This window comes from Pinus tabuliformis, chromosome J (assembly GCF_031772625.1).
Source record: "Pinus tabuliformis cultivar Carrire ecotype Pingquan chromosome J, CPIR1, whole genome shotgun sequence".
NCBI lineage: Eukaryota > Viridiplantae > Streptophyta > Pinopsida > Pinales > Pinaceae > Pinus > Pinus tabuliformis.
Window position 1 is genome coordinate 360,960,454 of NC_142295.1, and position 13,780 is coordinate 360,974,233.

The 13,780-nt window shown below is 36.9% G+C and overlaps 1 protein-coding gene across 1 annotated transcript in view; it reads right to left on the bottom strand.

Annotated features, from left to right (window-relative positions):
* Positions 1-483: 483 nt before the first annotated feature.
* LOC149227238 (uncharacterized protein At1g03900-like) overlaps positions 484-13,780 on the bottom strand; it is a 47,544-nt gene continuing 34,247 nt past the window's right edge. The window contains exons 2-3 of the mRNA XM_089377725.1: positions 1,205-1,501; positions 484-1,069 (exon numbers count right to left, since the gene is read on the bottom strand). Of these exons, the coding sequence (XP_089233851.1) occupies positions 998-1,069; positions 1,205-1,501 (369 nt within the window). The 3' untranslated portion in view covers positions 484-997. The remainder of the gene's footprint in view (positions 1,070-1,204; positions 1,502-13,780) is intronic.

Sequence of the window (13,780 nt, forward strand, 5' to 3'; positions counted from 1 at the left end):
TGAAAATCAGTCAGGCCATTACCCGATATTCTTTTTCCCAGATCCAAAAATTTGTGCTCTTAATGCATTACCAAATAGGAAACTTGTATAAACATCCTTTCCTAATTTTAAATCCGAGTTCTTCAAAAGGGTAAAGGACCTTTAAAAATATAATGAAGACATATTTCATAACATTTACTTTCTCGCAGTTTATCTGTGTGCTTGTTCATTCATTTATCTGGTGTTGTTAAAAACGAACAAAAAGCATCACTAGTGTCATTGGCACTTATTAAAAGAAGAACCATTGCTATCCTATCTTGGATTTATAAAAAGTAGAACAGAATTCTATGCTTACATTTAGAATACTTTCTTGAAAGTCTTTGAACTACAGAGGCGATGGTACTATTCCAGGCAATACACGCTAGGTATAGCAAAAATGAAACATGCCTGCCTACCAGTTCCATGATGATTCCACAAAGATCATAGTCATTACAGTCGTACCCATAACACCAATAATAAGCCCTCTTGTGAATTCATTGTTCAGACATACATGCTTAAAAATGTGCCTTTATGTTGGACAAAGGCAACATAAAATACGTTAAAGACAAAGTTCAATTCTGATTTACCTGAAAAAAATTCATCCTTCCAAAGGTTTACATCACCTGTGATATTTTGGCAAACACAGACACTAAATTGACATGCTGCTTAAGCTAGTCTTACAGAACACTATACTTCAATCTGCAAACATGTTTACAGATATTCTAGAATAGTCTCTCAAACACTCATGGTTTAAATCAAGGTAGAAGATAGACAAACATCTTCACAAGATGCTTTAACCATCATGTTTCGTACTCACACTTAATTTCTTAAATCTCTTTAGGAACTGCACCTATGATTGAGGCAGCAAATATGAATTCACTTTCCTTTCATTTCTAGGTGTTTTTCCATTATGACTGAAGAAGCTGAACTGACGACAAGCTTTGTTCACTGAAAGTTGGAATTGGTTGCAACAGATTCTTCAGAATGCTGCCCAGCCAGAAGCAGAAGCGGTCTTTGCTGAACCAGAAGAAGTGCTTGAAGGCAGGCTCATCTTCAAACCCTCAAAAGAAAGGAAAAATTCAATTGATTCCAGACATGGTCAATCTGAATTTACTTCCCAGAAGGAAGCAGAAAGGTAAATAACAGAAATCAACAAATAATTATAAGGGATAACAGCAAAACTTACCTCAAGCTGAGAAAGATCTGATAAGGGATCAGCATTATGCCTTGAAGTGTCCCTTGAAAACATTGATCCAGTGTTTTGAATTGGACTGGAAATCATCGCAGAGCCAATTTTGGCTGTCACTGTATCATTAGGTGGGGGAGGTAGAGGAGACCTAATTCTCCCACTCCCCGGGGGAGGGGCAAGAGATGCTTTTTGTCTGCCCGTGCTTGAGACACTCCCTGCTAAGCCTGCAGCTGAAAGCATGCCTGTACCTGCAGATGCTTTATTCTTGACATTTATACGGATAGTCTCACCTTCCTGCAATGATCATTAAATATTCATCCTTCAATCATGAAAAGGAACATTGAACACCATGACAAAATGAAACTGTTCACCAATCAAAGATAACTCTTAATACGGCATGCTGAGGACAGAAGTAAAACAGGACCTTATTAGATTAATTTAATACCATTGATGGTTCATGTAAATACTAAGGAAACAATAGATCATAAATTCAATGAAGCATCTGTACAGTAGTACCTAGACTAGTCTTACTTGTCTTTCATGTGGCAGGCAAGAATGATTATGCTTTTACTTTACTTACAATTTGAAACTGATACAGGCCACAGCAAAATGCCAAAACATATCAAGATTCAAAAAGTCTACAAAATAAGTTATAACAAATAACAGAACGCATAGCATGTTTGGCACTTGCTTCTTTTTCTTTGCAAATCCTAACATTTCTCAGAGCAACTTCTGTTAGCTATGTCCAAATGTTGCTAGTTTCCAGCTTTCCATTTACATTTCCAGTTCAATCCTCTGTAGCATTATCCAAGAAATTTGGCTCCTTCGGAGAAAATGACAACTGTATGTGTGCAATACAGCTTAACCATACAAACTGGTCCTATTCTTTGATTCGTTGATTCTTACACTTACACTTAATGTTTTTGATTCCTTTTTTACAAGAAAACGGTAAAGAAAATCATAGAACTAGGTTTGGATATATAGCTCCTGGTTACAACAAGCTAAGAACAACAATGTCAGACAATGGAGTATCAAAGATGCAAGGGTCGATGGACCAACTTAAACAAACTTGGGGAAGGGCATGGTGTTGAAAAATCATGGATGGCTAAACACATATTGGTTGAGGAACCATGATAAATGTCAATGTGAGCAAAGGACCTTATTTTTTGAGGAAATTGACTACTGTGGAAATATGGATTTATGTTTATAATATGAAATGTGGAAGCATGCGGTAGAGGACATTGGTCATGATGCAACACAGGTTATCACAATTCTAGCACCAATTTGTCAAGTTGTTAGTTTAATGATTCAAAACAAGTATCAGCATAAATTCTAGACTCTCCTTGTGAATGTGCCCTAAATAGTGCATTCAAAGACTTTGAAAAAAAAAATGATCATAGATATTATTTTAACATCAACAGAGTCACAACTATTCATTTTTAACCACCATGCCTCTTTATCTATTCAAAGGTTACATGTACTTGGGAATTTTTTAAGCTAGCTCGTACACAATATGCCACCTCATTCTTCTTGAGCATATGAATGAAGCGCAAAAGGCCTTTAAATTTTTCCATTGTTAGTATAGACTAGATTAAATCAGGGGAGACCAAAACAAGAACAGCAAAGTACAATACATGATTTTTGAACCAAGGTTGATGTAATGATAATGGTGATTATAATCCATGCAGATTTAGGTTCCCCTTGTTAGTTTGGGTTGCTCTAAACTTGTTCTCCATGCTTCTTTAGCTTTATGAGCATTTATGTGAGAACACTTCATGGGAGGGAATCTCAAGAGGGTGCTTTGCCTCATAGCCCATTTTTCATCTATTTTGTCACTTGGATTAGTAGGGTGCTCTTGTTGTATAAAAATGTGGAGTGGGTGACTTACAAATGTGGATGCATAAAATATGTGGTGTTGCATTGAGTTGACATTTGTGGGCACATGCCTACCTAGTTGGCACTCTACTGGAGTAGGTAAGTTGGTTCATGTGGGCATGTACCTACCTACTTGGCATGTGTTCAAACACATGCCAAGTAGGTAGGTACATGCCTACATGAACCAACTTACCTACTCCAGTAGAGTGCCAACTAGGTAGGCATGTGCCCACAACTGTAGATGTTAGAATTCCATCAAACCTAGCACCCAACACTTAATTCCTAGCGAGTTATCGATTTACTAATTAAATGCACAACTAGGTTCATTAACACAATAAATTTAGCATAAATTCAGCAGAAGCAAAATATACCAATCTCAATCACAAAATAAATGAAACAACAAATTATGCCCAATCAAATTAGTTTATCATTAAATTCTTCAAAACCTGCTTGGGCTTTTGTCCTAGGATAATGGCCCAACTAAGTAAATACATACAACAATTGGATCTCATCCAGTGCATCAAGCACTAATTGGTTGATTTGGATCTCCTTGATTCCCCCTTCCTCAACCCAGCACAGTAGAGTATCACACTCCTCACTTAGATGCCTCTTAATCTTATGTGGTTGTATGGTGTGTCTTCTCCATCTCCTTAGCCTTGCTTTTATAACTTTTCGTTGAGCTAAATCCCTAAAACTAATCTCCAAAGTGATTGATGGCCAAGATTAGCTCTCACCTCACATGGATCAAGAGTCGGGATTAAAACATAATCACTAAAGAAATTAATTTACTTTTCCTAAGTTTACTTTAGCTCAATAAGCCAAAAAGATAATTATGTGTTTTTCCTAAGTTAGGCTTAGGCTAAGTTACAAATGCAACTTGCTCACACTAGAGGAAGTTTCTAAGGAGACTTTGGGGACTTTTGCACTGTTGAGAAATCTAGGGCAGCTTAGTTAGGGTATTTAAATTTGATTTCTCTTTAACTTTGATATATGCTTGTGATCTTCTTATTAAATTCTTCTTCTTGTTGATATTATTATCTCTTTGATCATCAAACAACTACCTAAACATGAAAAACAAAGACATCAAATATAAGCACTTAGCCAGGGCAAAAACCCTATAATGGGGAAAACCCAGTCAAACTCTTCCACTAGTAGATTTCAGATCAAATTGAAACAACCAGACCAAAAACAAATGATCTCCTTTTCTCCACCAAGTCAAGCTCTCAAGTCCCAATTTTGTTCTTCAACAAAAATTTCGGCATGTCCTGCAACTTCGTGGTTCCATGTTCTGCAATATCGTGGATCTATCACAAATATTTTTGGCCCTACAACTTCATGTAGAATCTTCCATTATGATGAAAAAGTCCTTTAAGATGTGAAACTCGCATTCCTTTTATTCTTTAATAACTTCAAAACTCGGCTTGCTATTCTTTTAGACATAGGATAGGATCTTCTTCCAATATTTCACACTTCCTTTCTACTTCATAGGTTTAGATTGAATCACATATATGTCACCTTTAATTGGCCGACTGCACTTGTATATATATAGTAGTTTGAGTCTACAATATGAGGTCGACTTGTCAATTTGTTCTTCAAGGAGTAGGGCAAGCCTACATGTAGGAGAGAGAGTTGACTTGGTGGAGTCGTATTTTTGACACAAGACAATTGTTCTTCTGACTTAAGGTGCCCATGAAAGGTCTTTTACATTATGACTTTGACTTTGACCCAATACAAAAATCCTAGAGCACTCAATGGGTGCTTTGACCTATTGACCATTGACCCAAGCATGAAACCCATGCTTTAATAAGTCAATTTCTTTTATAATAAAAATTCATTTTTCTTTATTTAGATATACAATTATGAAGACCGACACTAGTTACATTCTTCAACACTCCCTCTTAACTAGGGAGGTATTCATAATTACATATATACATAGGTACATGGAAGATCTCAAAATGATACGCTCTACGAAGAGTCATAGCACACGCAGTGCTACAGATTGGATACATGACCAAGGTATCTAATCGGGTGGAACTAAGGTGTGTTCCAAGCTTTAGCCTCTATAGGTACCATCAAGCCTTAAGCTCTAACACCAACCCAAGGATCTAGGTGTGTATCCAAGGTCAGAGCTCCAAGACAACGCCACCCCCCATCTTCGAGATCTAGACATTATCAAAGGTCAACCAGATGTCCTCCCAAGCATCTTGTCGCCCCAATATGCTTCATCTCTCCTTATCGACTAAATCAGATATATCCACCAGTCCAAGCATGCATCAAAATGTTCAACATTCTTATAAAGTGATCCTACACAATAACAACCCCAATTAGTAATAAACTTTCAATATATATAAGTTAACTCAAACCTCCGGGGTTCTCAAATATACTGATGTTGTTAGGTCGTCATCATATTATTCAAACACATCTAGGAAGCTTTCATCTTTAACTTTTATAGTAACACCAAACTCAACCTCATCACTTCTTTTGGATCAGAAAGTCTTGTTTTACAACTTTGCCATTCACGAATATCTATCTGCAAGGCTTCAGCCATGATCTTTTATTCTTTCTTCAAGGTCTTAGATGTAACATTGTGCCCTACCTCTCAACTAGGAAGATATACACTTTCTTTGATCCAAGCTCCCTCTCAACTTAGGGAGATCAACGACTTCATTCTTATAGGTGCTTTATCATAACATCGGAGAAACTTCAACCTTTCAAAGCTTCATTCATACAGGAACATCATTCTTTTTCATGGCAACAAGGTCATCTAGTCATCATCATTCTTACAACTCCCTTTATTCATCATGCTCATCATTATTATCAAGTCTTCTTCAATTATGAACATCTTCAACATTTTGAGGATTATGTACTTGCAAATCTTCAATAGCAAGTATAACCAAGTACAAATATACAGAAGCATGAAGTCAACTATATCAAATCATGTCAAAACAATTAGGCTTTAGACATCATGCTCATCATTATTATCAAGTCTTCTTCAATTATGAACATCTTCAACATTTTGAGGATTATGTACTTGCAAATCTTCAATAGCAAGTACAACCAAGTACAAATATATAGAAGCATGAAGTCAACTATATCAAATCATGTCAAAACAATTAGGCTTTAGACATCAAATACCTAAACCTAGTTAGGTTCATAGTCAACAAGGGTTACAATTTTTATATTCTGGACTTCAACAACTTGTTAGGGTTTTTGTCATAAACCCTAGATTTCATCATTGAGACTTAAAGTTTCCGATATCAACAACTAAATCAAGTTAGAAATCCAATCGTAACGTTTTATATCTTCAAAATTATGCCCTAGAATTTTGTTAAATTCTACTAGGGTTTTGTCACAAACCCTAGGTTTCATTAATCAAATTAGCATACTAGCATTTTATATCTAGGGAATCATTCTTATATCAATCTTCTACTAAGGTTTTATCGTAAACCCTAGATACAAACATCAAACCCTAACAATTTTGACCAAACTAGGGTTTCAATCATGCGGAAGCTCATACACCCGAGTTTTCATTTGACTATTGCAAGGGTTTTGTCATAAACCCTAATTCACCAAACCCTAAAATCTAGGGTTTTATCATATAACTTAAACATCAACAACAAACCCTAAAAAGGTTAGGGTTTAAACATCAAGAGAGTAATATTTCATTACAGGTTCTAAACTTTATCAACAAACCCTAAGTAGACTAGGGTTTCATCATTAGCATACCCTAAGCATCGAAAGGCTAGGGTTTTACAGTGAACCCTAAAGGTTAGGGTTTCACCAAAATGAGCAAACAGCAAGAGATAAAATGATAAGGGTAGATTCAAGCTAAAATTAATCACCTAAACAAGAATCCTTATGATTCAAAATCCTAGATATGAAATAGTTAGTAATATAGAACAAATTTCAAAACATTTGCACCTTGTAATATGAAGAAGATTTACTATAAATTTGTATACATACCTTGAGTTACCCCTTTTACAAACCTTGTAAGTTTTCCTTAATGAAGGGTTGCCTTTGAAATATGATAGCATCTTCATAGTTCAACCTTATTAGTCAACCAAGTTACCATTCTTAATATATACCTGCACTATTTCTTGATAGGCACAACCAAAATATGCAAGTACAATAGTGTGATGATCATCTAGAATTTTTCATTAGAGTGAGTTTCTAGGGAATTGAGCTACAAAATCTAGACATCTTTTAATTTCATTATTGCCAAGAATCGTCATATATCATGGACTATCTATAAACCCTAGACAATTGTGAGATAGGGTTTCTAAGAGGAAACAAGTGAATGAGAGAGAGACTATCATATGTATTATTCCTAGATATTAACAATCTTTAATGAGGATTTGCCATTCCTAGAGACATACTAGCAACTAACTCTAGAAAATAAGCAAGTTATACATACCTCAAAACTTACATACCTTTGAAGGATAGATGTTTCATAGAGCTTGTTACCTCTTCTTGCAAACTGCATACACATTTTGTTAGATGGCTAAAAACATAAAGAGCGGTAACAATACTTACTTGATGAAGGTTGAGTTGGACCGCAAATGTTGGATATTATTTTATTGACTGTAGTAGAGGCTGCTACAAATTTCTATTTTTGACTTCTCTTTATACTGACATAGATCATTGTAGACCTTGATTTGTTTCAATGATTCTTCAATTTTGTTGACACCTAATCCTTGTGATTGGGTGAATATATGTAAATATATAAATAAGAAATATGAACAGTCATCAGTAGATGAACTGAACAGTCTCTCCCTCATGTATATAATGAAGACCTACCTGATGGAATAAGACACATGAATCATTTTTGCCTTATGGAGTTACTACCTGGCCTGACATGGTATCAGAGCTAGCTCCTTTTTTAGCTTTTATGTCCTTTGTAACTCCCTATTTTGCTCCTCTGCTCCTCTGCTCTCCATTCAAAAGAGTTGTCCATTCAAAGCGTTGTCTCTCCATTCAAAATCGTTGTCCATTCATAATTCGCTGCATACTAAACGTTGCATACAAAGCGCTACTCCATAAACATTGGTGTTAGTGACCTGAACGCTGCTGCCACGCTTCCTCTGCTGCAACGCTCCTCTGTTGCAACGTTTCCTCTGCTGCAACGCTCCTCTACTGCAACGTTTCCTCTGCTACAACGCCGGAAGCTGTGTGCTCGGAGGATTGCGTGTAAATGGTATGCTGTACCGTACCCTGCGTTGAATGGAATGTTGGATTACTGCTCTGCGTTTGACCGTGAACTTCATTGAACTGTGCACTAGTTGTGTTGGTCATGGTCTGCGTGTAAATGGGGTGTAAATGGTACCATTTTTCGGTGTGTTGATCATTTTAACTCCATGCTGCATTGTTTGTATGTTTAAATAAAAAGAGGGCATAGTTGAGGTGTTGTTCATTTTTTGGGGTTTGCTAGCGAACTGTGCATGCGTGGATTTAATTTGTCTGAAGCGACAGGTTGGAAGAGAGTTTGGATTTTGTGCATATCCAAGACTCATTTTTTTCTAGCAAGCGACTTTCTGCAGTGTTAAAGAAACGTTGCGTTCACCGCCGCTTCATTTCAATTCACTTCCACCTCACCTCCCCATATTCCATAAGCGCTCCATATTGTTTTTATGCTCAATCGGCAACACACCTATATTGAATAAGCCTACGCAGAAGTTTGGTGCGATACATTTTTTACATGAAAACATATGTTCATGTGTGAAGGCCGTGATTAATGTGTAATAAGAATAATAATATATTATATGGAGTGATAATATATTATTTCAAATGGGAATAAAAGTGAACGTGACATGAAATTCATTAAGTTTTTTATGGCGATGTGTTATATGGTATTATAAAAAAAAAAACATATATGGGTATATGGAAGGTATAGCATATATATTTGAGAAGTGGAAGGTATAGCATATATATATTTTTCTATCAGCAGAAGTAATTTTTTTTACATAATGCATTCAATCATATCCATGGTGGGAATAGTTCTCACTGGCAAGGAGAACTATCCTGAATGGTCCCGGATGATAAAACATACCCTCATTTTCAATGAGTTGCGGAAAGGAGTGTGTCGGAGACGGAGACAATGAACCAGTACAGCCTACCTCAGACAAAAAGCTCGTCATTTGGGAAGACAAGAACAGCAAAGCTTATGCATTAATCGCAGCATCTGTAAATGAAGAAGTGAGTCGCCATATTTCGTCATATTCAACTGCCTTTGAAGCTTTACAAAAGTTGAAAGAACTCTATGACTCACATTTTGCACTTGAAGTTGTTCAACTCATGATTAAACTCTTCACTCTTGAACTACAAAATAATGATCCTCTTGCTCTTGCATATGAAGTAAAGTCTATAATGCATGACATCAAATCCACTAAGGTTGAATTGGATATTCCTCTTATCGCTTTTCTCAAGGCACTTTGTCCTACTTACTCCAATTATCTTGATTCATTGCAAGCAAATGGAAATCTCAAAGATACAACCTTTGACTCTCTTATGAAAAAGTTTGCTGAAAGAGAGAAAGCTTTTGGAAAGAAGACAGCCCCTGAATCTTTTGAAGAGGTTGTGTGCCTTGCTCATAAAGAAAAGCATCTTGCTCAAGAATCTACAAGAGGAAGAGGTGGTCGAAGAGGAAGAGGAAGATATTTCAGAGGCAGGGGGGGCAAACATTCTCAAGGAGAAAAGGCAGATTTACACTGCATACGCTGCAAAAGAAATGGATCACATGATGCCTCTACATGCAAGCTACCATGGGACAAAATTGAGGAGAAAAGAAACCAACAAAAAGGTAAAACTGATGATACAGACAAAGTAAAGCACCTAAATCCGCTCACTATGTTGTGACACAATGTAACATTGGAGTAAATGAAGATTTATTTAATGCTTCACTTGCTTCTTGGAAAAATGATTGGTTGCTTGATTCAGGAGCAACCTGCCACGACTCATAGAAAAGATTTTTTTGAAGATTTCACTGACAATGTTGATGGAGCAATATACTTTGCAGACCAATCAAAAATCAAGCCATCAGGGCTTGGCACAATCAGGCTTAAACTTCATGGTCTTCCAGACTTTCTTCTGCATCATGTTCTATATCTCCCACAACTCAAGAGAAACTTGTTGTCCTTGGTCCACATCCGCCAGCAAGGTCACTCCATTCATATGTTTGATGGCAAGCTTGAGGTAAGAAAAGCATCTGACCACTCACTTGTCATGAGGGGAATAGAAGAAGAAAGGCTTCTCAAGCTGCAAGGAACCTCTGCTTGTGCACAACATTTCTCATACAATTCCCATCATGAAGAAGGTACACTTCCATCAAGTTTATTATGGCATGCTAGATTTGGACATTTGAACTATCACAGTCTCCGCTTGTTGAAGAAAAATGGTGTTGCTGGTTTGCCTACAATTCCTAGGAAACTTAAGCAATGTGATGCTTGCATTCACATTCAAGAGCACATAGAAAACTTGAACTCATTCATTCAGATTTATGTGGTCCAATGCCTGTTCCTTCTGCAAATGGAAATAAATATATCATGACATTTATTGATGACTACACCAGAATGTGTTGGGTTTATTTATTGAAGAACAAATCTAATGCTTTTCAAACATTCAAGAATTTTCATAAATGGATTGAAAATGATGCACAATCTCATATTGGGTCTATTTGCACTGATAATGGAAAAGAATACACATCAAATGAATTTGAAAACTATCTTTGCCAACATGGGATCAAACATCAAACAATTGTGCCTTATAATCCCCAATAGAATGGTGTAGCTGAAAGAATGAATAGGACAATCTTAAATATGGTACGATCCATGCTCTTCTTAAAAAATGTAAAGATAATGTTTTGGGCTGATGTTGTTCTATGTGTTGCATATATAAAGAATAGATGTCCATCTAATGCTATAAGAAACAAGACTCCATATAAAATGTGGTATGGACATGTTCCTTCGATAAAGCATCTCAGGGTCTTTGGTTCCACCTGTTATGCCTTGATACCAAAGGTACATAGAAACAAACTTGGTGGTAGAAGTCGTAAGTGTATCTTTCTGGGGTATTCAAACATCTCCAAAGCATACCGTCTCTATGATAAAGTAAATAAGAAGTTTGTTGTATCTAGAGATGTAATTTTTCTTGAATCATCCAAAACTGACAATGTTGTTGAGCAGCAACTTGATCGCTTGGATAGATTTGCAAAAGCAAAATCATTTCAAGAATTTGATAATCAGATTCCACATCTTGAAGGGGGGATTCCTATACTAGATCAACATGTGGAATCTTCTTCTGAAGAACACTCTCCCCTGCATGAAACTCCAACAATGGATGATGCTTTAAGTGATGTAATTGATAGAATTGGGAGACTCAATCTTGATTCAGTCCCAATTCAATCAACGGAGCAGCCTGGACCATCTGAGAAAGGTCCCCCAAAGTGGCTGACAAAGACACTTGAAAGTGTTCATCCTAATGAGGTTGGAAAGACAGGAACTAGAAATTCAAACCAGCAAAATGGAGGTGATGTGGATGACTCTAATTCACCTGTTGATATGGATGTTTCTTATGATTGTGAATTGAACTTGTCTACAGATTTTGAACCAACTTCCTTCAAAGAAGTTGCTTCTCATGATGAATGGAAAGAAGCAATGCAAAAGGAGTATGATGCCCTCATAAAGAACGGCACTTGGAAGCTGGTTGATCCTCCATTAGGAACCAAACCAATTGGCTGCAAGTGGGTCTACAAGAACAAGTATAAAGCTGATGGCTCACTTGACAAGCACAAAGCTAGGCTTGTGGCAAAAGGTTTTGCACAGAAGGAAGGGATCGATTATGAGGAGACTTTTTCCCCCACAGCAAAATGGGCTACCATCCAGACACTCTTTGCACTAGCAGCTCAGAACGGTTGGAAAGTCCACCAAATGGATGTAAAAATTGCTTTCTTAAATGGAGATCTAAAAGAGAATGTTTTTATGTCCCAGCCTGAAGGATTTGTTGTGAAAGGACATGAACATAAAGTAAGCAAACTGGTGAAGTCCTTGTATGGCCTCAAACAAGCACGCGACCCTGGTATGAAAAACTATTGAGCATCTTCTGAAACTCAATTTCAAACATTATGATCTTGATGATGCAACTTCATTTGTCAAGAAAGTTGGCAAAACAGTTGTATATCTTGTGGTATATGTAGATGATCTTTTGAAGACAGGGAACAATGAAAGCTACATTGCATCCATAAAAAAAGGAATTGGGGAAAGTTTTGAAATGATTGATTTGGGCTATGTTCATTACTATCTTGGCATTGAAGTAACCCAACATCCGAAGTCCATATTTCTTTCTCAAAAGAAATACATTGGAGATCTGTTGAACAAGTTTGGCATGACAGAGTGCAATCCTCTTACTACTCCAATGGAACAAAACTTAAAGCTCACATCTATTGAAGGAAAAGAATTTGAGGATGCAACAAAGTATAGACAGCTTGTAGGAAGTCTCAACTACCTAACTACTACCAGACCATACATTTCGTTTGTTGTTGGAATCCTCTCCAGGTTTATGCAAAAGCCTTGTGAGGGACATTGGTCTGCTGCAAAAAGAGTTCTAAGGTACTTGAAGGGAACTCAAGACTTTGGAATCAAGTATACACAGGTGGACGACTTCAGCTTGATTGGATACTCTGATTCAGACTTCGATGGAGACAAAGAAACTGAGGTATCTACTTCAGGATATGCTATGAGTCTTGGATCAGGAGCTGTCTCCTGGAGATCATGCAAACAATCAGTTCCAGCAGATTCCACAACAGAAGCAGAATACGTGGCAACAGCTGAAGCAACAAAAGAAATTGTGTGGCTCAAGAAAAGTCTTGAAGATTTGTAGGTAAAACAAGTACAATCAACTCCACTCATGTTTGACAATACCTCTACAATAAAGTTGGCCAAGAACCCAAAGTTCCATGATCGCACGAAGCACATCAATACTAAATATCATCTGATTCGACATCATGTTGAGGCAAACAATCCATCTCAGTCATTGTTCCACAAATGAGCAAATTACAACCATCTTCACCAAAGCGCTTGGAAGAGAAAAGCTTAAACGATTCAGAATGATGCTTGGACTCACCAACATCCCTTCAGATTAAGGGGGGGAATGTTGACACCTAAACCTTGTGATTGGGTGAATATATGTAAATAGATAAATAAGAAATATGAACAGTCATCGGGAGATGAACTTAACAGTCTCTCCCTCATGTATATAATGAAGACCTACCTGATGGAATAAGACACACGAATCATTTTTTCCTTAGGAGTTACTGCCTAGCCTGACAAATTTCAAGAATGGTTGATTCTAGGTCAGCTTCTACGTCATCATTTAGACTTGGACATTATATGTAGATGCACAGTTTTTCGTTCTATGTCACAGTTGTCTCAGCTTCCCTTCTCAATAAATGTATATGTCTCTTTTTAGGGAAGATTGTAATCCTTATGGTGGCTCCTAAACATGCTTATAAGAATGCCTTTATAAAACTCAGTCCTTCTTCCCAGGCTTATCTGTGCGTTTCCATGTCTTTTATTTCACAGGAATCTCGGCTCCTTCAGATATTATGGTGACTGTGTCAAAGTGTCACTTGATCCATTTCCTTGTTGACTGTTTAGGGCTTCTTCTAGTCCAAAGTGAGACTATTTAAACTTGGATCCAATCACCCAT